At 36.5% G+C, this 27,371-nt stretch overlaps 1 protein-coding gene across 1 annotated transcript in view; it reads left to right on the forward strand.

Annotated features, from left to right (window-relative positions):
• LOC150095969 (fatty-acid amide hydrolase 2-like) overlaps positions 1–27,371 on the forward strand; it is an 88,776-nt gene that overhangs the window by 33,753 nt on the left and 27,652 nt on the right. Inside the window, exon 3 of the mRNA XM_090409396.1 lies at positions 12,752–12,961. Coding sequence (XP_090265522.1) covers positions 12,752–12,961 — 210 coding nt within the window. The remainder of the gene's footprint in view (positions 1–12,751; positions 12,962–27,371) is intronic.

A 27,371-nucleotide genomic window follows, 5' to 3' on the forward strand; every position in this document is an offset into this window, starting at 1 on the left:
AAATTAGCTGTATACAAGGCTGTGTTCAAACCAATTTTAACTTATGGATCTGAGAGCTGGGTCAGAAGTAAAACACTTGACCAAAGACTAGAGACCGCAGATATGAGAGTCCTGAGAAAGATTAGAGGCATGAACAGATGGCATCAATGGCAATATCATGTTAAAAATGAGGATATTAGGAAAGAACTTGACATTGTCAGCATCCAGGAATGTGTTAGCAGAGCTAATCTCAGATGGTATGGTCACTTAAATAGAATGGGAGAGGAAAGATTAGCAAAACAAGTGTTCTCTGCCAGGTTGGCAGGAAAACGACCCAGAGGAAGACCAAGATATAGATGGATTGATACGGTACAAAGTGCCTTAGACGATAGAAATATAAGATCTGATAACGTTGGAGTCTTGACAAGTAACAGACTGATTTGGAGGAAAATTATTGATAGGAAGTTAGTAATGATGTAATTTTTTCATGTAGTACTGTCATATCCTGTACACCCCTTGAGGGTACATGGCAGGAATTTGATGATGATGATGATGATTGATGATGATAATAAATTATACACATATTATTGTTTAATAAATTAATAGTAGATTAAGTTCAGAATAAATATTTAAATAACAATTCTTGAATAAGGAGTAATAAATAACTTTTATACAAGTCATGATTAATATATAATAAGCAATGTTAAATGTGAATGATAAAAAACAAAATACACAACATAGTTTCATTCACAATTTAACACTGGCACTGCATAGTATTGACACTGAACACAGTATGTATCCAGTGTGATGAAGCTTGTCTTCTCAATACAAACAGTTTTAAATATAAACACTTTTTCAAAGAAAGTTGTGAAGCTCTTTTACATTGGCCTAACTAGAATTGGAACGATTGTCTCTCTCCCAAAAGTGTTAATTTCTACCTCATGGCAGCCATTTTTAATTGGTAAACTAATTGGTGTATGTACCTTGTATTCCTGTTCTTTGATTTGTTTGTTATTTCTACATACTAATGATGTACTGTTACTTTCAGTATGAAATATCTATACTTTCATTAAAATTAATTACTGTGGTTATTGTGTAATCTGTTGTTTATAGTTATGCCACAGGTACCTTTTAAAGATTAGACAATACTCCCTGCATCCTATAGTTGATAGTGTAGATAGTATAATTACCAGTTAAGCTCCCTTAACTGGTAATTCCTCTCCTTTTATAAAAATTCTCTCCATTTTAAATCGCAAAAAAAAAAAAATAAAATCAGATGCTTAAAAATTCAGACTTGTTGGCTTTGATATTATCATTATTATCAGACCTCTGTGGAGTTAAGAGGCTCATCACAGGAGGTCCCACTCTGACACACATGGCTCATCATATCTTGACTTAAATGCATTCATTCTCTGCACGCGCCACACTTTCAGGTAATCACATACCACTTTCCATGCCAAAAATTCTACTCCTCACTCTCTCTTGCTCACACTCACCTTATACAGCTTCCAAGGATGGTCTCATGTTCTATCTGTGTCTCCAGCCATTCTATGAAAATTCTCATCCATGTTAATCTGGTAATTGCATCTTATCAACTTGTCTCATTCAAATCCCCCTTTTCACTGTTCTTCTATTTTCTAGGCTCTGTAATTTGCATTCTCTCAATCTTTCCTCATATTCCACATTCCAGAGACCAGAAACTGACTTAGTCAATCGTCTCTGAGCCCTCTCCATAACTCAGGTGGCCAAATCTGTGCACAGCAATCCATATGCAGTCTAATCAAAGCCTTATACAATGGAATCATAATATCTTTGTGTTCTTCACATCATTTCCATAATCTACTGTGTTGTCCTCGCAAACCTATCCACCATCTCTCAGATCTTTCATCTACTCTATCTCCTCTAAGATATTACCCCAATCTTATACTCCACATCTCATCTTTGCTTCTTCAATTTTAAAACCTTACTTTGTTACATTGAACTGACATCTCCACATACTTGCCCATTCAGAAAGTGTATGTATTCAAGTCCTCTTACAAGGCTACAAATCTGCTCTACTTCTGATAACTCTCTCTCCAACTTTGCATCATCTGCAAAGAAATGTATATCACTATTTATGTCCCTTCCAGTGTCATTTGCATATAAATTGAACAACAGTGGCCGTTAAAAAAAAAAAAAAAAAAAAACCTGAAGCACATCTCTAGTAACTTTCCTCTTCTGGGATATTGCTCCACCATACACAGCCTGCTGATACCTATCAGACACAAATCTCCAATCTAGTGCACTAATCTACCATCCAATCCTATGTGTTCCAATTTAATTACCAGCTTGTCATGTGACAATCTATTGAATGCCTTTACAAAATCCAAATATACTACTGTATATGCATTCCTTCTTGTCCAACATATTTGTCACTTGTTATAATAAGTAAGCAGATTGCTAAAACATGATCTTCCTTTAGAAAATTCATGCTGTCCATTAAAGAGAATTCTGCTGCTGTCAACCCATTTCTGAATCTTCATCCTCACTAGTTTCTCCAACACTTTGACCACATCTCCAGACAAGCAGATTGGTCTGTAATTCGAAGGCTTAGTCTTATCACCCCTTTTATGAAATAGAACAGTTTTGTCCTCTTTCCAACACTCCTTTGGAACTTATGCCACTCTGATATTCATGATAGAAAGGTAAGTTAAAGCTGTTAACTTCATGGAACATTCTGTCAAGACATGCTGTGATATACCATTAGTGGCCTTATGGCATCAAGTTTACTCATTTCTTCATATACCTCTTGGTTGCTTATCATTAGTAGTTCTTCTCCACTTCTTACTGCAGTCAAGTTCTGCATTAATTTACAATCACAAGGATGGAATACTTTAATGAATTGCTTAGTTAACATTTCTACTATATCCTCCTCAGCGTTTATCATTCTTCCTCCTACTGGCCACATATTGGGGGTAGGGGGGCACCCCAGAATTTCTTTTAGCTTTATTTACTAATTGCTGCTCATACTGTACTTTTGCTACCCTTAACAAACAAGCCACCTTCCTTGTCTGCTCTTTGTACTCATGTATCTGATTATTCCCAATTATCTTGTGCTATCTCCACAATGTCTGTTTCTTCCAGATTGCATGCTTCACCTCTTCAGTCATCCATTTTACTTCTACCTTATGTGATCTCCTTACCTTTGGAATACACTTAGTCATTTTCTCTGGCAGATAGTTGCTGAGTAGGGACCAAGCAGCATTGATTTCCTTCCCATCCAATTCCTCATTCCATGATATCACTGCAAGCCACTTCCTGAGTGATCAACTGAAGTAAAGATTTGACACTTCATTTACAATAATATATTCTGATGAGATGATAAAATCCATGATCCTCAATTCTTGTATAGCCTCTGTTATGTTCCACCTGAGATAGTTGTCCCTTAAAAACTCAAATTCATTCACTTTGGTTTCAGGTTCTTTTGGTTCATTCCAGTATATATTACCATAACTGAAATCACCTATAATGATCATCCTTTTCTTATTAGTGAGACCAATTTGCCTAAACATTTCCTTCTCACCACCTTCCATGTTACCAGGTCTAAAGTAACACTCTACTAAGCATTTCACCATACTGCATCAAAACCACTGTCACTATTTGCTCCTTGCATCTCCACTCTAGATGGGCACAACTCCTCTGCCATCAACAGCCCTCCTTCCTTTCTGCCTCGTCTGTCTTCACGAAAGGCTGCATATCGCTCCATCTCTATTCCTGTCAGATTGTCATTCTTGTTCAACCATATCTCATTTATTCCAAGTTTTTGTGTAAATTAAGTATATCAATGATACAATTTCATTCCCCTTGTTTCGAATTCTAGCATTTGTAAACATACACACTAGGTCATTTCTGTTTCCCACTGACCAGACCTCTTGGATATGACTCCTCCATACTTCACCTAGCCATTCTTCTGTATCATCACTGATGTTACACCCCTTTCTCAGACCTAAATGTCACTCCCCGTCATCCTTGACTATCTTAATGCTTTCTTGCACACTCACACATCTGCTCCTGAAACCATCATCTACACTTCTTGCACAGTGTCTCCCTGTTCACCCTGACTCCCCCGTTTCCCTGTCCATCTTGTGTTCCTTTTCTCTCATTCTTTTCGTTCGTGCCACTCACCTCTCCATTTGCAAACTCTCCTATCTTTCTACAACACCTCTTGCTTCCTCAAGTATGCAATCTGGAGAAAGAAGGCATTGAAGCAGCATGAGTAGTAATAGTCAGTTGTGTGAGGAGTACAACAAACAGGCAAAGATGGCAACTTGCTTGGTATGTATGGCAAAAGTTGCCTTTTAATTTGCCAGCGAAGAAAGAGTGATTATGGAAGGATGATATTGGTCATTTGAAATGGTAAAAGGATAACCTCTGCAAAGGATGTATCTGAGATATTAAATGAGCAGTTCATAAAGGTATTTTGTCCCTCATTAATGTGATATAATGCTGAGTTTGAATGCAGCAGAAAGGGAGAAGGAGACTGAGAGACTGTGAGCAAACAGGAAGTATATGGGAAATTGAATGAACTTGATGTTGATAAATCCATGGGACTTGATGGTATATATTGCGTGTTTTGTATATACTCAGCAGTACATTCCCTCGTGTACTGCTGAGTTGATGCCTTGATATACTTGTTTAATGAGGATTACATTAGGCCATGTTTCAAAGGAGGGGAAGTTCAGATTGTACCATTTCATAAGGGGGGGGGAGGGTAACAAGACTTAAGCTTCAAATTATAGGCCAATCCATCAGGTGTTGTGGTTAAAATGTTAGAGAGGTTATTGTGGACCAAGATCTAGAATTGGGCTAACCAGAGTGGCATTCTTGTGATGGACAACATTGGTTTGCTAAAGGAAGATCATGTTTTAATAATTTGCTTACTTTTTACAATAAGGTGATAAGTGCATTAGGCAAAGTATACCACTGAGTTATACTCAGTGATATACTTAGAATTTGCACAGGCCTTTGATAGATTGCCACATGATAAGTTCATAGTTAAATTAGAATGGAAGAGTTGGATTGGTGATTAGATGTATGCTGGGTATGAACCAGTTTTGTATGGGTAAGTAATATCTCTTAAGAAAGTCGGTAGTGGTGTCCCTCATGGGTCTGTTTTAGGGTCATTGCTGTTCAACTTGGAGGTTAATAATATTGGGAAAAATTTGATAGGAATATTCAGTTGTTTGAAGGTGATGTAAAGTTTGCAAGAACTATAAAGAGTAGAGTAAATGTTGCTTTTCTAGTGGATTTGAATATACTGAGTGGATGGTTATGGGACTGGAATTGCCAATTCATTGTTGCAAAGTGTAAGGTTTTAAAATTTGGGAAACAGATGGAATGCAAAGTACAAATACAGTTGGTGGGGATGTATTGTAGGAAGTGGAGGAAATAGAGATATGGAGATGATTGTGGATAAGGATCTAAAATTTAGAGGACAGCACAGTGGCTTCTGGTAGTGATGTGGAGGGCACTGACATGATATTAAGGAGATTATGGTTCCATTGTAGAAGGCCTTGATCAGACCACGTATATGGACTACTGTGCACAGATTTGATCACATGGTTTCAGAAGGATGAGATATTGGACCGGTTCCAAAGATGATTGACCAAGATGTTTCTGGTCTCTGGAATGGTGATTATAAAGAATTTTATGTTGAAAAAATGCAATTTTCAGAGTCTAGTTGGTAGGAGGAGTGGGGGAAGAGGTTTGTTAGAGGTATAAGTTAGTAGGTGGTGGGGGTTATTACATTAATGTGGATGAGGTTTTTTTTCATAGAATGGTTGGAAGATGGGAAGAGAGAACAAGAAGTCATTCCTGGAAGATGTAAGGGTGTGGGAAGCAGGTATTTTTACATGGAAAGTGGTGAATGATTGGAATGCATTATCTGAGAGTGTGCTGACTGCAGAGAATGAGAGTGCATTTAAGGCAAGGTGTGATGAGATATGAGTATGACAGCCGGACCTCCCATTATAAGTGACTCCGTGAAAGTCTGTTGATTTAAAAAAAAAAAACATGCCAAACTCTCCACAAAAAACTTACTTGCTTTCACGTCCACTTTACCAACATCTGTGGCATAAACACAAATACTTTCCAAGCCTGCTTTATCATCACTTAGTCATCTGCACCACACCTCCCTTACTCTTGACAGACCTCCAAATTGTTTGGCTACATCAACTACTGGCCACCTTCATTGTTCGAAGTACACACTTCACCATTCTTTTTGCCATAAGGATAGCACCTCTGCCTTTGTGAGATTTGGCATTGCTAGCCAGAGAATAGCTAATTTAGAATCCCCCTGCCCTTGACCTCCTCTGGCTCAGGGTGCACTCCTTTTGCTACACCATTGAAAGTTAGATGAAGTGTGGAAGTTTTTTCTTTGGTAACTCATATCACAATCTTGTGCAAGTCTCCTCTCACTGGATTAATTTCCTCCAACCACTCAACATCCAGCACTACAAGCAGGATGACTTCCGATACTTCAACTCTTTGACTATTGCTTCTGTTCTTCTGATCCAAATGCCTGCTTCAAGTGAGTCACAGAGGTTATGCTCACTGGCATTGAAAGTCTTCATTATCCATCCTACCTAAAATTTTCATCCACTTTCCAAGCCTGGTTCAAAAGAAAATGTACCAAAGCATTTAAAGAAAACTCATCATCAATTTCCTGATAAGTACCTTCAAGGAGTGTTCAGGCAATTATGACAGCACTTCATGATTAAATTTATATTATTATTAATCTTCTATCCACAATTTTTCTCCAAATAACTCGATTACCTGTCAGCACTCCAGTATTGTCACATCTAACATTTCATGCTTCTAAGCCACTTCTGACTTGATCAATCCATCTAGACCCGGGTCTTCTTATGGATCTCTTTCCTGCCATCTTGGCATCAAACACTTATTTTTCTAACCTTTCATCACCCATTCTATTTAAGTGACCATACCACCTTAGATTAGTTCTGCTTGCACATTCTTGAATGCTGACATTGGCAAGTTCCTAACTAATATCTTTTTTAATTTGATTATGCCAGTTATGCCATCTGTTCACGTTCTTAATTTTCCTCATAACCCTCATATATCTGTGGTCTCTAGTCTTTGATTGAGTGCTTTATTTCTAACCCAACTCAGATCGTAACTTAAAACTGGTTTGAGCACTACCTTGTATATTGCTAGTTTGGTGTTTTGGCTAATTTCTGTCTTATTCTATATGAATTTATTCAACTAGCTACCTACCATACCAGCTTTGCTTATTCTGTTGTCTGTTTCCAGATTTATCTTGCCATTTTCACATAAACGCTATACTTAATAGCTCAGATATTTTACTTGTTCTATAGGCTCTCCATTCAGTATGCAGGTGTGTTCTATGTTTCTGACTATTTTCATGCCAAATTTGTTACAACTGTTATTCAATTTCATTAGAGAGAATTCTGGAGACTTGTACTAGATGTGTTTAGAAGTACATCATCTGCATAAAGCAAAGAAAAACTCAGCTTACTTAAATCTGAATTAATAAAGGCCAACAGCAGAGAACTGGCCTAATGTCTAAATGGAAGTTGTGCTCTTCTGGTCCCTTGCTAAGGCTCTCAGACACAACTTCTGTTACAGTATCTAAAGATAAACTGATCTCCTGACAAGCAATTCTGGTCATATATCATCTACTCCAGCTACCTTTCCACATTTCAGGTTTTTAATAGCCTTTTCTACTTTAAATGCTGATGTATTCCTGATTGCATTCTTGTTGAGTGTTTTCTACGTTATGGTGTCACTGCTTGTTTCATTTAGTAAGATTTCAAAGTAATTACTCCAGACATCAGAATATCTTCAGTTTTCTCATCACCTTTATCATCTCTGATTTCTTTTGAGTACTCTTTTCTCCATTTCTGAGATTTTTGAATAGCCTCCAGAAAATTTTATCACCTTCATGATATTTATTTTCTAGTTTGAGACAGTGCTTCACTTTTTTAGATTTTTATCTCTATTCTGTAAGAGCACAAGTTGACTTACTTATGCTCTTATAGTAGAGGTAGAGAATTTTACTACCAGGAACTTTCAATATGCTTTCTTTTTTTCTTTTTCCTTAACTACCTCTTTAACTTCATGAGTTCACCATGAAGTTCTGATTTTTCTTATCCTTGCAGATTACTTAACCACTCATTTTTCTTGAATCCACAGTTCCCCTCTGACAGCTGTTCAACTTTGATTTGTTTCAAAACTTTCTTTTACATCTTGAAAGTTTATTTTTCACTTGGTTAGAGTATAATAAAATTAGTTTAATCCTTTATCCAAGTGTGAGCAAACAAAGTTTGTGCCTGAAAGTATCTTCAGGACCGGAGTAATCTCTGCCTAATCTCTACCTATAGGAGTTGCCAAATGGTGTGCCACCCTTTTTTAATAAATTACTCTGGATTTAGAGAAAGATGTTGAAAGTTTATTTTTCACTTGGTTAGAGTATAATAAAATTAGTTTAATCCTTTATCCAAGTGTGAGCATCTTTCAACATCTTTCTCTAAATCCAGAGTAATTTATTAAAAAAAGGGTGGCACACCATTTGGCAACTCCTATAGGTAGAGATGACCTGCTAATGCTTCTGCCTGGTAGCTCCACTTGGGCCTGGCTCCCACTGAAGAGACCTCAATAAAGGTCGAAACTAGTCTGGGTAGTGGCCCTTCCCTTAATGCATAACATTAGACATATCCGCAAGGAGATGTGTTTTGCATTATAGGAGATACTGAGATAGGAGAATTGGTAGCTTGCTCCACCTTTGCAACGAGTTTCCCTGGTGTTGTACCCACCTTACCCCAGTCCTGAAGATACTTTCAGGTGCAAACTTTGTTTGCTCACACTTGGATAAAGGATTAAACTAATTTTATTATTTTCTTTTACATCCTATTCAGTATTGAAATTCAGTTTTATCCTACTCCACACAAAATGGTTATTACTTCCAATTTCAGATCCTCTGTATACCCTTATGTCCTGAACCAGTGGAAAAAATTGATATAAAGTTGATATTTTTTCAACAATAACATAGTCAGTGAGATTTCTTATTCCTTGCATCTTCTGTCTGTGAATTTGTGCTCATTTTTGTGTTGGAACGTGGTATTAGTAATAACTAGTCCATGTCCTAAGCAGAAATCTAGTAGGTATTTACCATTATTATTAGCTTTGGTTTTTTCTCCAAATTTTCCCAAAACATTTCTATATGTGTGGTAATTATTTCTTATTCTGCTCTTTAGATCTCCATCAAGGACCGACTTTTCCTTTTTTTATTTATTTTTTTATTTTTTTTTATTGTGTCAGTTGCTTTCTCTAATGCCTTGAAAAATCCCTCCACTTCTTCCTTAGTAGAACCTTCTGTAAGACCATAGGCACAAATAAGGCATTGTTCAGTTTCCCCATTCTGATATTAGTCCACATCATTCTACTTGATATTGCCTACCATTCAAGTAGGTTATCCTCATATTTAGTGTTGAATACTATAGCTACTTCTTTTCCTTGATTGCCATTGCCTGAATATAACATTTTGTGTTTATCTACTTAGAAAGTAATGTTCTTCTCCCTCTTGTTTTATTCCATCTATCTCTGTTCTCTGGAAAAAGCTTCATCAAAGGTCCCAACCCACTATATGCAAACTCTTCAACAAAAATGTCAATAAACTTATTTTTCAGTCCTTTGCCTGCATCCTCCTCCCCTCACACACATGGCACTAATGTGCTTATAGGCTCTACCTCTCATGTATGAGATCTGTATATATATGTGTGTGTGTGTGTATATATATATATATATATATATATATATATATATATATATTAAAAAAAATAACTATTAAAAATTCCTATTGTATTACTTCATTGAGGATGAAGATATTGATAGCTAGTGGTTGTTTCAGATTTTTTCACCTAATTTTTAGGCAATGAGAAAACAGGAAAAAAAGTCCTTGTAGATAAACTTATATGTTGGTTGGTTGGTTGGCGACTTTAAATTTTTCAGGAAATGACAACGTATACTAAAATATTAAAAAACTTTAATCAATACTTTCCTATATTTTGGCAGTGTTACATTGCTATCTTGTGGTAACATACAACTATGATATGTGCACATGGGCACTAACAACGAGCAAATGCTGAAATTGGTCCTAAAAGTGGCTCCCTAGCCAAGACAACCCAATTTATTCTGCTAGGGAACACTTTTAGGACTAGGACCAACACTTCAATTGCCTTCTTCAACCTAATTTGCTTGTTGTTAGTGCTGCGTGCACATATTATAGTTGTATGTTCCCAGAAGATGGCAATATAACATTGCCAAAATATAGGAAGGTATTGATTAAAGTTTTTTAATTAATATTTTAGTATACATTGTCATTTCCTGAAAAAAAAAGTCAGGAAAAAGGTCCAGAGAAGATGAAATCTCTGGAATGTTGGCTGTGAGGATAGAAAAGTGATGACATGATAGTAATCATAACATTAATAAGAGAATTTTACTACATTAACTTAGAAGGGATTATTCATATGGTAGAAAAAGAATGAAGCAGAATGAGAGAACTCACTTTGATGTTGTATAAGAGAGAGGTGAACAGTATTAAAACTAATTTTATTTTATTAATTCAAATGAAAAATATTTTCTTGAATGAAATTTAATTGCTTTGTGGAAAAAGTTTATAAAATCACATCGGTACAGTTGCCATCATTATCATAGGCCGATGGTTTAATGCTTTGGAAGTGGCCAAGTGAAAGTAATGTCTTAAGTATGAAGAACAAGGTGTGCATATATTATGAACTTTAAGAATTTGTTTTAGATGATTGATTTAAGTGTTGGAGAAAAACTTGCTGTGTTCATATTTATTTTATTACTTAACTGTAGTGAGAAGTTCTCATTGGACATGATAATTATAGTGTTAAGTTCTGAATGAAACTATTAATTTATATTTTCTTCAGAACTTAACATGCATTTTACATTTTGCACATACTGATATATCAGGCAGATAAAGTTACTTGTAAATTACCAGAAACGTTAATAATTTAAGAATCGTTTTATTTATCCAAAGAATTGTAATGTATTTACTGTGAATAGTCGATCGTTTAAACTTTACTAAATTTGTATAAATACTTGTATATTACTGAAAGAAGGCTAATTGGATTAAGTACTGATAGCCAAGAGCAAAACACGTACGGCGAAGTACACGTGCACTGTGGAAGGAGAGCACACGGTCCCCCCACCCCAACGAAGAGCATGCTAGGAGAGATTGTGGCACTAGGTGTTGGGAGTTGTAAGGTGACATGAGCAAAGAGGGAGAAATTTAATGACATAGTAAAGAAGTGTTGGCACGGAATTTAAAAAGCGAAGCAGAGCCAGCTCGGCTTCTTTCGCGAGTTTATCTGGAGTCGTCCTCTTCGCTTGCCGATGTTCATCCCTGTTCCTTGGAGGGACCGTCGATTGCAGAATTCGTGGGAGAATGCCGAGAAGTCCTTGGGAAATCGCCCAGCAGAGTTGAGTTCCTGGTTGCTGCTGAGACAGGTAAGCCTTGCCGAGCCTGATGAGCAGTGAACGGCAAGCACGTGTCTTCATTGCTGGAGATATATCCATTCCAGACCATTCAGTGGGGTAATGCAGACCAAGCAGAACGAAAAGTGGACCTGGAGGTGATGTTATACCGAGATATGTATGATGTTCTAATGATTCCCCAGCAATTGGTAAAGTAGAAACTTTAATCTGTTTTAGTGAATGTATAAAGGAAGAAAGACTGATTATTAGTTGGACATTAAGTATAGAAGGTTGTGAAATTTATGCAAGGACTTTAGAGATATGGTTTAAGGGGGCATTGTACTGCCCTCTGAGACATGAATGAAGAAATTAGGGCTAAATTAATGTCTATGAATGAATAACCTTTAGTATTGTGAAGTTTAGCTTGTGATTTACCTTTGATAGAATGTTGTAACCATACTGATATTTATACATGCTAAGAGAGAGTAAGAAGGGTTAGATAATTATGTTTTTCTTTGAAACTGATATTGAAGCTAGCATGTGTAAAAGTTTATTCATGATATGTAATCTGACTAGAGTGTAAATAAATGTTTTCTTTAGATTCAATAGTTGACTTGCCTGATATCATTTTCTATGACACCGCTCATAAATAATCGAACCACAGCAGGATGCAATTTATAAGGGCGGCTACAACTGCAAACTAAGTTAGAGATAGATGAGATTTGAACTACTTTACATAGTTTAAGAAATTAGGGATAGTGTGCTATGCTAAGTTCTGGTTCTTTGATTTTTCATTGTTCAAAAATCTAGGATTCAGGGTGGCACAGTATAATATAAATTTTCCCTGAATCTGAAGAGAGAACCAGCACCAGCACTGAAATATTGCCATTGTCTATTGGTCTCTTTGTCTCTTACCCACGTGCAATATCCTTAAAATTGATAACGACCCAAAGTAAATGTAGAGACTGCATAAATTAAAGAGTTAATAAAGTATAATTAAGGTTCTAACAGAAAGTGTTAAATTAAGGAATTAATAACGATATAGACACGAAGTAAACATTATAAGCCAAGCAAAGGAGAAATATAAAGAGGTAATGACGTAACAAAGACACAGTCGGCCATAACACACATTTATATAAAATGACTATTTAACAATAGAAATGCTGTATGACTATATGCATTGCATCATATTGCTTTTAAGTTTTCTATTTGTCTGTAATCAATAAATGTTTTTTTTTAATTGTTTTTAATTTAGGCATGCCATTTACTTCAGGACTTGTGTCACGAAAAGGAATTAGAGCAACAGAAGATGCTGTTACAGTTAATTTATTTAGAAAAGCAGGAGGAATTCCTCTTGCAGTAACTAATATTAGTGAATTATGTATGTGGTGGGAATCGAGCAATAACATCTATGGTTGTTCAAATAATCCATATGATACCACCAGGATTGTAGGAGGAAGTAGTGGTATGTATTCATCTAATCACTGTTAAAACATTTCTCATTGGACCAAAAAAAAACACAAAGTGAATGTTTGTATATTCACATTCTTTTATTTATTTTATGTTTATTTTATTTTTTCTTTCACTGTCAGGCTTGTCATATTAGTATTTTATGTTTATTTTTTAATAGTAGTGGTGCAGTAGTTTCTACTTAATGCTCATATTGTTCTTTTTAGAAAAGAGATGACAACATAATTTTTATGTAAATCCTGCCCACAAAAGGCTATAGCCTGTAATTTAGTATTATCACTGTCAGAAGACTAACAGTTAGATAATCCAGAAATCCTGTTGTCAAGATCAAACATGGAACTTTTTTGCAGCCACTTTAGGCTTCCACTAATCAGAGTAGTTATCTCACAATGTGCGATGAAATTCATCTACCACTTACATTTACAAAACATCATGCACCTATTTGGAGTTGAACCCACAGCCTGTTGATTTGTGACTAGATATACTAGCCAATTATGATTAATAAACCCTCAAACAGAAGGTGAAAGGGGGGGAAGGAAAATGAGATGATATACTAGCCACTGGGCCAACCAGGTTGACTGATATATCCATGATATAACTACAATAAATGATTTTTCACCATAGTCCAAATGGTATCATCAGGAAAGTATAGACAGGTAAAGATTCAGTGCAGTTCACTCACTGTGTGTGATTGAAAACTGAAGTGAAGAAACAAAATCGAGGTCTAAAATCCTAAATTTGCACTATTGATTGGGCACTCTTAGTTGTTTTGCCAATGGTCTAAGGCCAGATGTGAAACTAATCAGATTAGTTAGGCATGGAATTCCAGTGGATTTTGTAGCAGATTTCCCGTGCATATAAAGACTTTAGTTATGAAAATTGCAGAACTCGGGGCAGAAAGTTTTGTATGGAAACTTAAGTCTGAATATGAAATAGGAAACTGGTTCTGTATGCCAAGGATAACCCAAAACAATTTTGTTGTCATGCTGCAAGTGAAAGAATAATCCTACCAAATGTTGGATGGTAGTGGAGATGCATAAGAAGTTGTTCAGATAATGAGTGTCTGCTTTGCTAAGAGTGATCAGCATTGATTAAGTGATATGGAGCTCAGTGCTACATCTACACTGAATGATGTGACTCAGGTGTATGAATGGGCACTAGAGCTGTTACATAAACTAAATAAGAATTGGACTATATGGACTGGTGAGATTTCAGCATGGATGGATGCTAAGGAAGTGTTCAATAGAATTGGCTGTTCCTGTGGCCTCGCTATATAACTTGAGTCTTAGTACGGTTAAGATTCCACAAAGCAGAAAGAATGTATGATAATTCCATTGCACAAAGGTAGTGCAAAGACTGATGTATCTAACTATTGATCTATCATCTCTAGAGTGGTATTGAAGATATTGGGAAAAGTCAGTGAGAGCTTGCATACATGGATTGACAGAGAATCTGTGCTTTGCAGTGCACAGTATTGAGTTTACTAAGGGAAGGTCATTTTTGAATAACTTCTTCATATTTTATTATGACTGATTTAGACAAAGGGGAGGAATGGATACACCATAATATTAATTAACTTTGCTAAAGCTTTTCATAATATAGCATTGCAAGCTGTTATATAAATTGTAGAATATGGGATTGGATAAGCTGTTAGTTTGGATTAGAGGATTGCTGACTGACAGGCAATAAATATGGTTTATGGAAAAGTCACCTCTGGCACATCGGTACAATAAATAATGGAAAAAACTCACGTAGAAAGATTATTTATTAGTATAATTTTCACCTGTGTGTCACAGGCATCCTCAGTACATTAAGCTCAAAATTAAACACTAACTGACAATTCCAAAAAGCGCCACCTAAGTAGCTGGTGTAAGATAACTAAAAAGGTCAATAACTTTCCTAAAAAAAAAAAAAAAAAAAAAAAAAAAATTAATACAATAAAAAGTTAGGAAAGATTAGCTGATTTGTAAAGTACTATCTCCCATAAAGGGGACAGACGTAAGGCTTACGTCTGTCCCCTTTATGGGAGATAGTACTTTACAAATCAGCTAATCTTTCCTAACTTTTTATTGTATTAATTTTTTTTTTTTTTTTAGGAAAGTTATTGACCTTTTTAGTTATCTTAAGCTACTTAGGTGGCGCTTTTTGGAATTGTCAGTTAGTGTTTAATTTTGAGCTTAATGTACTGAGGATGCCTGTGACACACAGGTGAAAATTATACTAATAAATAATCTTTCTACGTGAGTTTTTTCCGTTATTTATTGTGTACCGATATGTCTACTCACGGTTTACCTCTTTTAAAACTCACCTCTGGCACATTTCATCCCCTTTTAGAAATGAGTAGGTTACAAAAATGTAAATACAGTCGACTCTCGATAACACGAATTTTTAATGAAGTCCCAGCCCCTTTAGTGGAGATTCAGTGTTAAACTCTCTCTATTACTCGAACCGAACTTCCGATAACTCTAACTTTTCCGAACAAATTTTTAAAATTACATTTGTGTACAAATTGTCATGTCGCTTTTAAACTAATTTCTCCCCTTTTGTATGTCTTCAGGGTTCTCTTTCCATTGTGAAAGTATTAACTGGAACTGTTAATCTTTTCACAATGGAAAGAATACATACTCGACCACGAGGGCAATAGTCACATGGTTAGTGACGGATGTGGGGTGGGAGAGAACAATGGACAGCACGCGTTTGCTGTTTTCACTGCCTCATTATCGGTAGTACATCGCGTGAACAAGCTGAGTGTCATAGGCAGTGCAATATCTACATATTATTTTTGCATCTTGATTGATTAATCCTGTTTGTACAATGGCAAAAAAGTGTTTCGTCAATAAGAGGCAAAAGAAAATTGGTAGATATTGACAATCACATTTACCTGTTTTCAAAGAGAACTGTAGATGAACAACATGGAATCTGGGTTTGTGAAAAACGTTCCGCCTGCAAAGGGGTGTTTGGACAGAGGGTTTGGAAGGCCTAGTTGTGAAAGTCATAACTAAACATAACCATGCAGCTCAAGCTGCAAGGTTGGAAGCATTGCAATTGATTGGTCAAATACGGCAACATGCAACAACCACGAACGAATGGCCACAGCAAATTGTTGCATCAGAAATTGCAGTGGCTCATACCAATGTCATGGCATGACTTCCTAAAAAGGATTCAGTTAAATGAACTATTCGTCATGTTCGATGCAACAATGGTACTCCTACTTTACCGAGCAATCTTCAGGCCCTAATAATTCCACAAAATTATCAAGAAATTATTATCGATGGCAATGTACAACAGTTTTTGATGTATGATTCTCAGGACGAACTGCTCCTGGGTTGCATGCTTATTTTTTCCAATAGTAACAATCTTCAGTTATTAGCGCGTAGCCAGGAGTGGTTTTCTGATGCAACTTTTAGCACAGTACCCACACATTTCCATCAGCTTTATATGGTGCATGTGGTTCAATTCAATGCAGTTATTCCAGTGGTCTACATGCTTCTGCCAAACAAAACTCATGCCACATACGCCAAGTTGCTTCAAGAAGTTAAAAATCTACAACTGGGTCTCCAACCCCAGCGACTTATGACAGATTTCAAACAAAGTGCTATGCAATCCTTCCAACAAGAATTTCTTATATTGTAAACACCGGTTGTTTTTTTCATCTTTCCCAAAGCATTTGGCAAAAGGTACAGAATGAAGGTTTAAAAGCCTGATACGAACAAGACCATGAATTTGCTCGTTGGATTCGAATGATTCCGGCATTGGCATTTATTCCTCCTGCTAACGTTTTTCAAGCATTTGAAGATTTAGTTGAAGCTGATGACTTTCCCATCGAAGCTATGGTGATTGCAAACTACTTTGAAGATATATATATTTGAAGAAGACAACGGAGAAGCTGGCAATTACCCATTTTTGCCATCGAATTGTGGAATGTTTATACACAAACACTGAATAAATCATAATGTAATTGATTACCTTAGAGGCATTGCATACAACTTCAAGTTTTAAACAATAATAATGTGCATTTATTCTATTAAAACCAAATAAATTAGAATTATTAAAAAATGAGGTGTGTTATTTACATTTTTGTAGCCTACTCATTCTACAGGGGGCGAAATGCTGGGGGCAACTTTTCCGGATCCCAATAAATAGTGCTGTATAGGGATATGGGGGTGTGCTGAGAAGTTGTGATAATCACCATGAAGGAATTGAGATAGAACCATATAACTTACACATTATTTTACATATTCCCCTCAAAGTGTTATACACTTGTTACAATGCTGCTGCATCATTTTCAGTCCTCTGAGAAAAAAAAAGTATTTTTCTTGTTGCTTAAACCAGTCCTCAACTGCAAATATGACTTCATCATCTGTGGTAAATTTTGTTCCTTTCAAGTGTTTCTTTAAATTTTGGAATAAGAAATAGTCAAATGGGGCCAGGTCTGGCGAATAAGGTGGGTGAGGCAGACATTGAAAACTCAAGTTGTGTATTGTCTTGTTAGCTTCCATAAGCAGTGTGAACAGGTGCATTGTCCTACAAAAGCAACATGTCTCTGCTTAGTTTCCCTGCAGCATATTTCCTTCAGTATCTCCTTCAATTCCTTCAGAGCTGTTGAATAAATTGCTGCTGTAACAGTTTCAGTCAGCCATTCTTTTTTTTTCTTTTTTTTTTTTTTGAGGTACCTAGTGAGGATTACACCATCCACATCCCAAAAGACAATGGCAAGAATCTTCCCTGCTGACTTTTTGGGTTTGAAACTTCTTTGGCCATGGAGAACCTTTATCTCCACTCCATTGACTATTATTTGGTCTTTGGATCATAGTGATGAAGCCATGTTTCATCAAGTCACAATATGAACCAAAAAATATGCACCTGATTTCTCAAAATGACCCAAAATCCCTTGAGATTGACAGCACACATGCTCTCTTTTGGTGGCATTCAAACATTTGGGGACCCACTTCGCTGAGAGCTTCTGCATGTCCAGATGTTGGTAGATAATGACCCCAACTTGTTCCCTGGATATCCCCATAGTCTTTGCAATGTTTTGGCTGGTATTCATCTATCATTAAGAATCATTGCATGCACTGCATTAAAGTTTTCAGGTGTGATTGCTGGAAGGTCTTCCTGACCTGGGGCATCTGTTGTCTCAGGATGCCCAGTTTTAAACTTGGTTACCCATCTGGCAATTGTTGTATATGCTGGGACACACCCTAAAGTCTTGCACAAAGTTTGGTGAATCTCAGTTATGGAGTTTGCTGACGATCAGTGCCTACATAGCTAGAGCTTTTGCCGCCCTCTCAATATACACCAAAAATATTACAAAAAGTCAAAACGATGCGGGAAAAAAATTAAAACACTATGTTTGTGTTTATTTTAGTTGTAAGTATAGTTGTTGAAAACTAATTATTAAGTAATAAAATTACTAAGTTAATATAAATAGAAGAATCCTCGAAAAATAAAATTGTGTCTCACGTGAAAAGTGCTGCCTGGGGCGGACCGCACCCTCGTAGCTGTGCCACTGCTGATGAATCAAAGATAGCCAGAGTAATTAGGAATAATTACTGACATGCATACTTATAGAATGATTTGAATAGGCTGGAATTGTGAGCACATGTGAAAATGGCTATCAATTCACTGTTAGTAAATATGAAGTTATGCACTTTGGTGTGTTCAGAGATCCATCTTATATTGACAGGATTATGCTAGAAGAAACTGATCAGGTTAGTGATCATGGAATTTGGATAGATAGGAAGCTGAAGTTCAAAAGTCATATAGCAAAAATTGTAAATACAACTTAGAGGATAATAGCAATGCTAAAAATGACATGTAGGGATGTAGAAGTAAGTCATTTTGCCTATTTCTAAAGTCTTGATGCAACCTCACCTAATTGTGCAGATCTGAACTCCTGGTTTTTGAAGTGATGTAGGTATAATGGAGAGGATGCACAGGACAATGTTAAAGATATTGGGACTGTGGAGAAAGAGGAACATGATATGATAGAGACCTCTAAACTTCTGAAAAGTATGTAGTGTACTGGTAAATGGAATTTTCATTTTATAGAGGACATCCTTGAAAGTTGAGATAAATAGTCATGAAATGGGTCAGAACTAGATGTATTTTCTCAGAGTGGTGTGCCTTAACGAGTCTTAATTCCCCAGAGATTGCTAATAATATATTTATTGAGGTTAGGATTTTTCAGTATCAAAAAAAATTCAAGGAAAAGTCTTTCATACGTATATTTGCTTCTGTGAAGCAAGGTAACCTTTTTTTTTTTTAGTGAATTCTTTAGAAGGTTTCCAAGACATGGTCTGCAAATCCTGAGATATTAGAACCGAATATGGTCTTTGTGTTCAGAGATACCGATGTTGACTGTCCTGTGTTTGGCTTTAAGTAGGACAGATTACAGATGCAGGACACTTAATAGACACCAGGCAAACTTAGTTGTATCTGGGTTTTACAAGAGCAGATAAGGGATACTATTTTTTTTTGTGCAGTCTGAAGGTAGTCACCAAATTGTAAATTTTCAGGATTTTTGCCAGCTTTTTTTTTTTTTTTTTTTCTTTTGGAAGTGCCCTAGATACATAGAGTAGTGATGAATTTACTGTTTGGAAGGAGGCAGTTTGGAGTGTCAGTATTTTTATAATTCCAGCAGGGTCTATTGTGTATATGTTTCAGTTTTGAGGATATTATCATCAAAGCAGATCAGTTTTCCTTCTAATCAATTTTTTTTTGTAAATATCTACTGCTGGAAGGAAATGGTGATATAGCAACCAACTCTGGAAGGTATTCTTATTAATTCTCACATCAATAAAAGTTCAGCTTATCTAAAATTGTCCAAGTTAAACTGGTGTTGCAGTAAAAGCTCCATCTGGTTTTGTGGATCATTCCAAGTATCATAGTCTGTAATTACCATTAATAGGTTTTGGGGAAACTAAAACTTATTCATACTGAAAGACGCTGTTAAAATGAAACTTATTCATTATTCAGGGAAAACCAGATTCGCCAGCAAGATTCTCAGGTGTTGCTTAAGAGATGCAACAACTGAGAATTGCTTGGAAACTAAATTATTTAATTTTTTTTACTGCAATCCCATTCACAAAAGGTTGAACACTATAGCCTGTTAGCATTACGAGTGTGCCAGAGGATAAATAAACTAGGAATCTGATTCTAGAGACCAAATTATTTTTTTCGTGTTCCTTCATGCCTTGAATGAGTAAAGGCAGTTATATTACACTGTGTGTCATTAATGAATAGATAACTTTCTTTTACAGTCCAAAGAGCATCACACTTTATTAACTATGATCTTTTTGGTTTTTAATCAAAATCATCTTTATCTTTAAACAGCACTTTTGGGGGAGAGAGAGAGGGGGGGATATTATATCAGCATAACTTGCATTACTGAAATGACAACAAATGAGATGCTTATTTTCATGTTTATTATTGAATACTATAGTATAGCTACTCCTCCCTTTTCTTGATTATTATTGTCTGACTAAGGTGTTATATTCAGACAATAATAATCAAGAAAAGGGAGGAGTAGCTGTACTATAGTATTCAATAATAAACATGAAAATAAACTTCTGAATGACAGGAAGTTTCAAGTAGAGTGATGTGGACAAATTTAATAAATTAGCAATTAGATGATGATGATGATATTTGATATATGAAATTCCACTGAGGACAGTATAGAAATTTTGAAGGAAGTTAGCAAAAAAAAAGGGGAGGGGGAACAGTCCTTGTTGGAAATCTAAACAATAGAGTAGGAAATCAATACCATACATGTAGAAATACTTTGAAAAAATTGCTAGTATGTGTCCTGAACAGAAATCCAGATTTCTGTTTGGGACATATATTAGTCATTACTAATACTATGTTCCAACATATATGAATGAATTCACATGTGCAGACAAAATAAACACAAGAAATGAGAAAATTCTCATAGATTGTGTTATTAATAGTAACATTATTATTATTATTATTAACATCTGACCTCCTTGGAGTCAGAGACTAATCATGAGAGATCACACGCACAGTGCTCTCTAACCCTACCTTAAAATGATCCAACATGTCTGCATTCACAACATACTCAGGCAATGCATTCCACCCACCAACCACTCTGTGCAAAGAACCTGCTCCTCACTCCTCTGTTCACACCCTCCTTATACAATTTCCAGTGATGGCCTCTTGTTCTACACCCTTCCCATTCTATGAAAAATTTCCTCTGTGTCAACCTGATAACAACCCCTGACTAGCTTATATGTCTTAATCATATCCCTCTCCCCTCCTCTTATTCATGAGGCTTCATATTTCCATTCACTCAATCTGTTCTCGTACTCCATATTCCATAGATCACTGACCACCTTTGTGAATCTTCTTTACATCCTTTCTAACATGTTCTCATCACCACAAAAATCTGGCAACCAAATCTCTGTACAATAATCCGTATGAGGTCTGATCAAGGGCTTATACAAAGCCATAACCTCTATTTCTGCATGTTAGGGTCATCTGCATCATTGCCATTATCCGATATGACATCTTCACAACTTGTGCAATGTGGTCCTTGAATTTCAGGTCCTTGTCCACCATCACTCCCAGATCTCTCTCTCATCTCCTCTGCCTTCTTTAAGGTTTCCCCACCAAGTGTATACTTAGCAACATTGAATTGACAGTTCTACTTACCTGCCCATTCATGCAATCTATTCAAGTCCTGTAAGGCCATAACATCTGCTTGACTCTACATTGCTCTCCCCAATTTTGCATCATCTGCAAACAGCTGCATGTCACTAGTTAAACCCATCCCAGTATTGTTAATATACAAATTGAACAACAGTGGTCCCAAAACTCACCCCTGCAGCACACCACTAGTGACCTTCCTCTTTTGGGATACTACACCCCCATATACAACTTTCTGATACCTATCTGACAGACAGTCGCCAATCCCACTTGGATGTCTGTTATCCAATATCATCTGTTTCAATTTATTTAACAGCTTGTGTGGCAGTCTATCAAAAGCTTTTGCATAACCCAAGTACACCACTGTATATGCATATTCTCTGTCCAAGGTATTTGTCAACTTATTATACTACATAAGTTAGTGAAACATGATCTCCCTTTAACCAACCCATGCTGATAACCACAGAGAATACTGCTGTTATCAACCCATTTCTGTATCCTACTTCTCACCAATCTCTCTCTCTCTCTCTCGTACCTTCACCTAACTCCAGATATACAGATTAGCCTATAATTTATAGCTATAGCCTTATTACCACATTTATGCAGTGGAACAATTTTACTTTCTTTCCACTCCCTTGGAACTGTGTTGTTGTATGACCCTTATTAAACAGGTATGCCAATGCTACTGCCATTTCCCTGGAACATTCCCTTAAGACTTGTGGTGATATGTCATGAAATCATATCGCCTTATTGGCATCAAGGTTTTTTATTTCCTCAAATAACTCCTGCTCACTCATGATTAAGCCTCCTCTACTCTTAAGTTGCTCATGATTCCACCCTGATGAGGATGAAACACCCATATATATATATATATATATATATATATATTGATTCCAGAATAGCTCAACAATGTCTTCTACAGCAGTTACCATTCTACTATTTTCATGTATTAACATCATCTTACCATAATCCCATCTACATTCCTTCTACTTGATGCATATTTAAAACACTGGGGGTTTTCTTTGCCTGATTTGCCAACACTTTTGTTTTCCTTACTAAGTCCTGGCTTGTTTATACCTTTCATGTAACTGATTATTACCATTATTCTTCATGTACTGTCTCCAAAATAATTTCTTCCAGATTTCATTCTTAAGCCCCTCATTCAAATACCTTATTCAGCCTTTTGGCCTTTGGAATACATTCACACATTGATACTTTTATGTATTTCTTTGTCATTTCCCAAGCAGCATCTATTTCCTTAGCATCAACTCCTCATGCCATACTATAGCCCCAAGCTGTCTCCTAAGCTTGTCACAGTCACCAGCCTTGTACTTCACATATATCCTTTTCTCATATAAGCCTGTATGTGACTAGCCACAACCTAAGTGATCACTTCATGATCACTCACCAACTGAAGGAAAGTGCAAAACCCCACTCGCAATTACATCCAGGATAAAATGAGATCTAAAAACTCTAGATCCTTGCATGCTCTCCTTTACATGCTGTCTGAGATAGTAATTTCTCAAGAAATTCATTTTCCTTATTCCCAAATACCATATCTTCATTCCGATCTATACCATCATAATTAAAGTTGCCCATAATAATTACCCTTCCTTTGTTTTACTAATCCAAGTTGTCTATACATTTCTTCATCACCACCCTCCACATTCCCTGGCCTATAGCAACATCCAATGAAATATGTCTTCCTGTTAACCACCACCTCACACCACACTGCCTCATAACCATTGCCACTATTTCCCTCTTTCATGTCAACCTTATGTGGTCATAATTCCCCTGCTATCATCAGCAGCACTTCCTCCCTTCTTGTCCTTTCTATCCTCATGAAAAATACTGTATCCTTCCATTTCTATTCCCATTAGGATATCACCTTCATTCAACCATGTTTCACTTATTCCAATGATTTTGAGGCGAATAAACTTAGTCAATGAAACTTTCATCTCTTTTATTTTTGATACTTCACATTTGTAAAGAAATGCAGCAATTCATTTTTAGGTCTATAGGATTCCTATCCAAGCCACTTATTGGTTGTGATTTCCTCACCACACCTACCTTTGCCCAATCACCTTTATCACCACTTGCCACTTATATCCATTCAGTCTCAACTTCCCCACCCACATCGCGATATACTCAATCTCCATACACACATTCACTGCCACTTTTAAAATCCACTCACTCTCTCTCTCTCTCTCTCTCTCTCTCTCTCTCTATATATATATATATATATATATACACACACACACACACCATGTCTCCTTATTCACCTGGCACTTCCCGTTTCCCTGTTCCTCTTGAATTCCCATTCTCTCTTCATCTCTCACACTACTACTGTTTCCATTGCCAAGCACTTCTGCCTCTTCAGTATCACTCTCCTGAACTTTACTTTATCTCTTACTTCTGATCTCTTGCTTGCATCACACACTGCACTTCCATCTAACAATACACTCTCCAGTGCACCCACTCCAAAGCCATTCAAATGTAACTCATCACGCCTGCATAATTCCATTCTTCCCTCAAAGACATGCCATACATCCACAAACCATACTCTCTTCTCCTCCCAGAACTCTGCTAGCATACCATTCATGTGATTCTGGCTCTACGTCTCAACTCATCACTGTCATACTTCGTTAACACACTGACAACCTTTCCCACTATGCTGTTATCTTTCACTCTTTTCAATAACTTGATATATTCGCCCTTACAACTCCCATGGTGATTCAGGATACAAGAGTATACAGAGTTGAACTGATTGCCATTTACTATGAGCTGAATAAAAAAGGAATATGATGATGAAAATATGATATTCCTTTTATATATAAAGAAGCTATATAAGGAATATGATATTCCTTATATAGCAATATTAGAATTTGTGTCTAGAAGAATAAATAGAGTAGGAGTGAAATGGAAGCGTAATCTAATTAAGCAAGAGAATTATAAGAAAAAAAAAGATGATGTGGAAGGAATACTGTGTGCATAAGGATGTCAGTTATAATAATTAGCAGCAAGCCAGAAGAATCCCAAGTGTGGTGCACAAGAAACTGGCTCTGCAAGTTAAAGATAACTCAAAAGAATTCTATCATTATGCTGCAAGTAAAAGAAAGAATGAATTTGAAAGAATAACTATACTGAATGCAGATGATAAGCAGGTGACTGATGTAGAAATGATTGTTCAACTGAGTAGCCATTTTGCTAAAAGCTATCACCCTGGTGTATGCAACACCAGGTTGATAGCTTTTGCTTGAGCTCACTGCTACCTCTTCACTAAGTGAAAAAGCTGAGGTGTATGAGAAGGAAATACTAGAGCTGTTGCACTGATCGAATATCCTCACAGATGCTAAAAAAGTGTTCGACTGAACTGACTATTCCTTTGACCAGGCTATATAATTTGAGTCTCAGAACAGGGAGATTCTACAGGCGTGGAAAGAATATATGGTAATCTCATTGCATAAGGGTGATGCAAAGATTGATGTATTCAAGCTGTCGGTCAGTATCTCAGGAGTGGTGGTGAAGATTTTGGAAAAGTTGGTCAGGACTTGCATTCAGAAATGGTTGACAGAAAATCTCTATTTTGCAATGAACAGCATGAGTTTATTACTAAGGGAAGATCATGTTTTAACAACTTGTGCACATTCTATAATAATGTTACCACTGAGTTAGACAAAGGGATTGGATACATCCTGATACTTCTGGATTTTGCTAAGACTTTTGACAGAATTCAGTATGGAAGACTGTTCCATAAAGTGGAGAATATGGGACTGGATTATAAACTACTGGCATGGATAAGAGAATGGCTGACTGAGAGATATCAAAAAGTTGTATATGTGGGGTGTGAATCTGCAAGATTTAAGGTAACTAGTGGTGAGCCCAAGGATCAGTCCTTGGTCCACTGTTATTCAGTCTATACATTCATGACATTGGGAAGGATTTGATGCAATATGCAACTATTTGCGGATGATGCAAAGATAGGTAGGGTAGTCAGGAGTGCTGCTGATATGCAATACTTGCAGAATGATTTGAATAGGCTAGAATTGTGGGCATGTGAAAATGGCTTCAGTTAAATGTTAAGTTTGTTACATCCCTCTTACTCTCTCTCTTCTGCTTGTGAACTAAACTCTGTAACACACCCACAGACTTTCAGTCTATCTTCATAGAGAGCATTCCTCAGACCTGATATCAACTTGGTTACTTGTCTCTGGATCCACTGATCCCCCAAGAAATCCAGGTGACCAAATCTGTGCACAGTAGTCATGTGCCTAAATCATAGCCTTATAAAGAGGGATAAGGACCTTCCTATTTTTACTTGTTAGTGTGTTTTTCAACATCCAAGTAATCCTTTGCCAACTTTTGCAGTATACCCTCTGAACTTCAATTTTATCCACTATCACCCCTAAATTCATATTCTTCAATTTCCTGCAATCCAGTAGCATTAGTGTGATACAAAGTATGTAATTGTTTCATCTCAAAGTGCATAATTTTACATTTTTCAACATTAGACTGATAACCATTATTCTTTGCCCATACTACCAATGTATTTAAATCATTCTGCAAGATATCTACATCAACTTTATCAATTATTTTCCTCTCCAGTTCAACAAACAACTGAATGTCTCTCCTTGAAATCATTCCCTAATATCATTAAGGTAGAGTAGTGACCCCCAGTACAAAGCCACGAAGCACTCCATTAGCGCATTCCACTGCTACTACTTTCTGTTGTCTGTCTGTCTGGCATCCACCCATCCTCATTTATGCCATCAGCTTCCTATTCATTCCCTTTAGCTCCAACTTATGTAATAGTTTTCCATAAGTCATTCTGTCAGACACCTTTGCAAAGGTCAGTAGTATTGTGGTGTAGCCATTTCTTTATCCAGTTCTATGGTAGGACTAAATTTTTACAAAGTTCTGCTGCCCCATTTTTGAATTTTACTTTTAACCAACTTTTTTAATACTTTAACCACCACCATGTTCTGAGATGCTAATTGGTCTGTAATTTGCTACTTCTTTCTTAGAGCTACCTTGATGTAATGGAAGTATCTAATCTTTTTTCCACTCCCTTGGAATCTTACTCAAACTATGACTTGCTTGAACAATTTCATCAGAGGCACTACTCGTTCTCTTGCACATTCTCATAACACACAGGCTGACTGCTGTATCCATGTTGATATTTTTAGATAGGTTCAAACAACTCAGTTTTGTCTGCCTCGCTTCTCACATCAGTCTGTCACGTGCATTTTTAAATTCTCCACTTGGATGATATATCCTTGTAAAGTATTTCTTCTGCTTCTGTGACTTTCCTACCACCAGCATTCATTAAAGATTATTCCTCTTACTCACTACATAGTGGAAAAAACTTTTGGATTTACTTGGGCCTGCTTTGCTCATTTTCTCTCATAATCTGATTTAGCCTTAATCATTATATTAAATGTAGATAATAGATACATACTATTAGATAATAGTATGTATCTATTATCTACATACAGATAATAGGTCTATTATCTGTATGTGATACACACAGATAATAGGCCTATAGTTTGATGCTTGAGTTCGATCACCTCCTTTATGAAGTGGCACAATCTTGCCCTCCTTCCACTCCTTAGGGACTTGACCGAGTGCAAGACTCGTATTTAAAAAAATGTCAAGACCGGTGTCAACTCCCTGGCACATTCCTTCAAATACTTGGCGATATATTATCAAGTCCCACAGACTTATTAACATCTAGTTTACTC

This window comes from Typopeltis vanoorti, chromosome 19 (genome assembly GCF_054136105.1).
Source record: "Typopeltis vanoorti isolate ZY-2024b chromosome 19, IOZ_Tvanoo_1.0, whole genome shotgun sequence".
NCBI classification, from domain to species: Eukaryota; Metazoa; Arthropoda; class Arachnida; order Uropygi; family Thelyphonidae; genus Typopeltis; species Typopeltis vanoorti.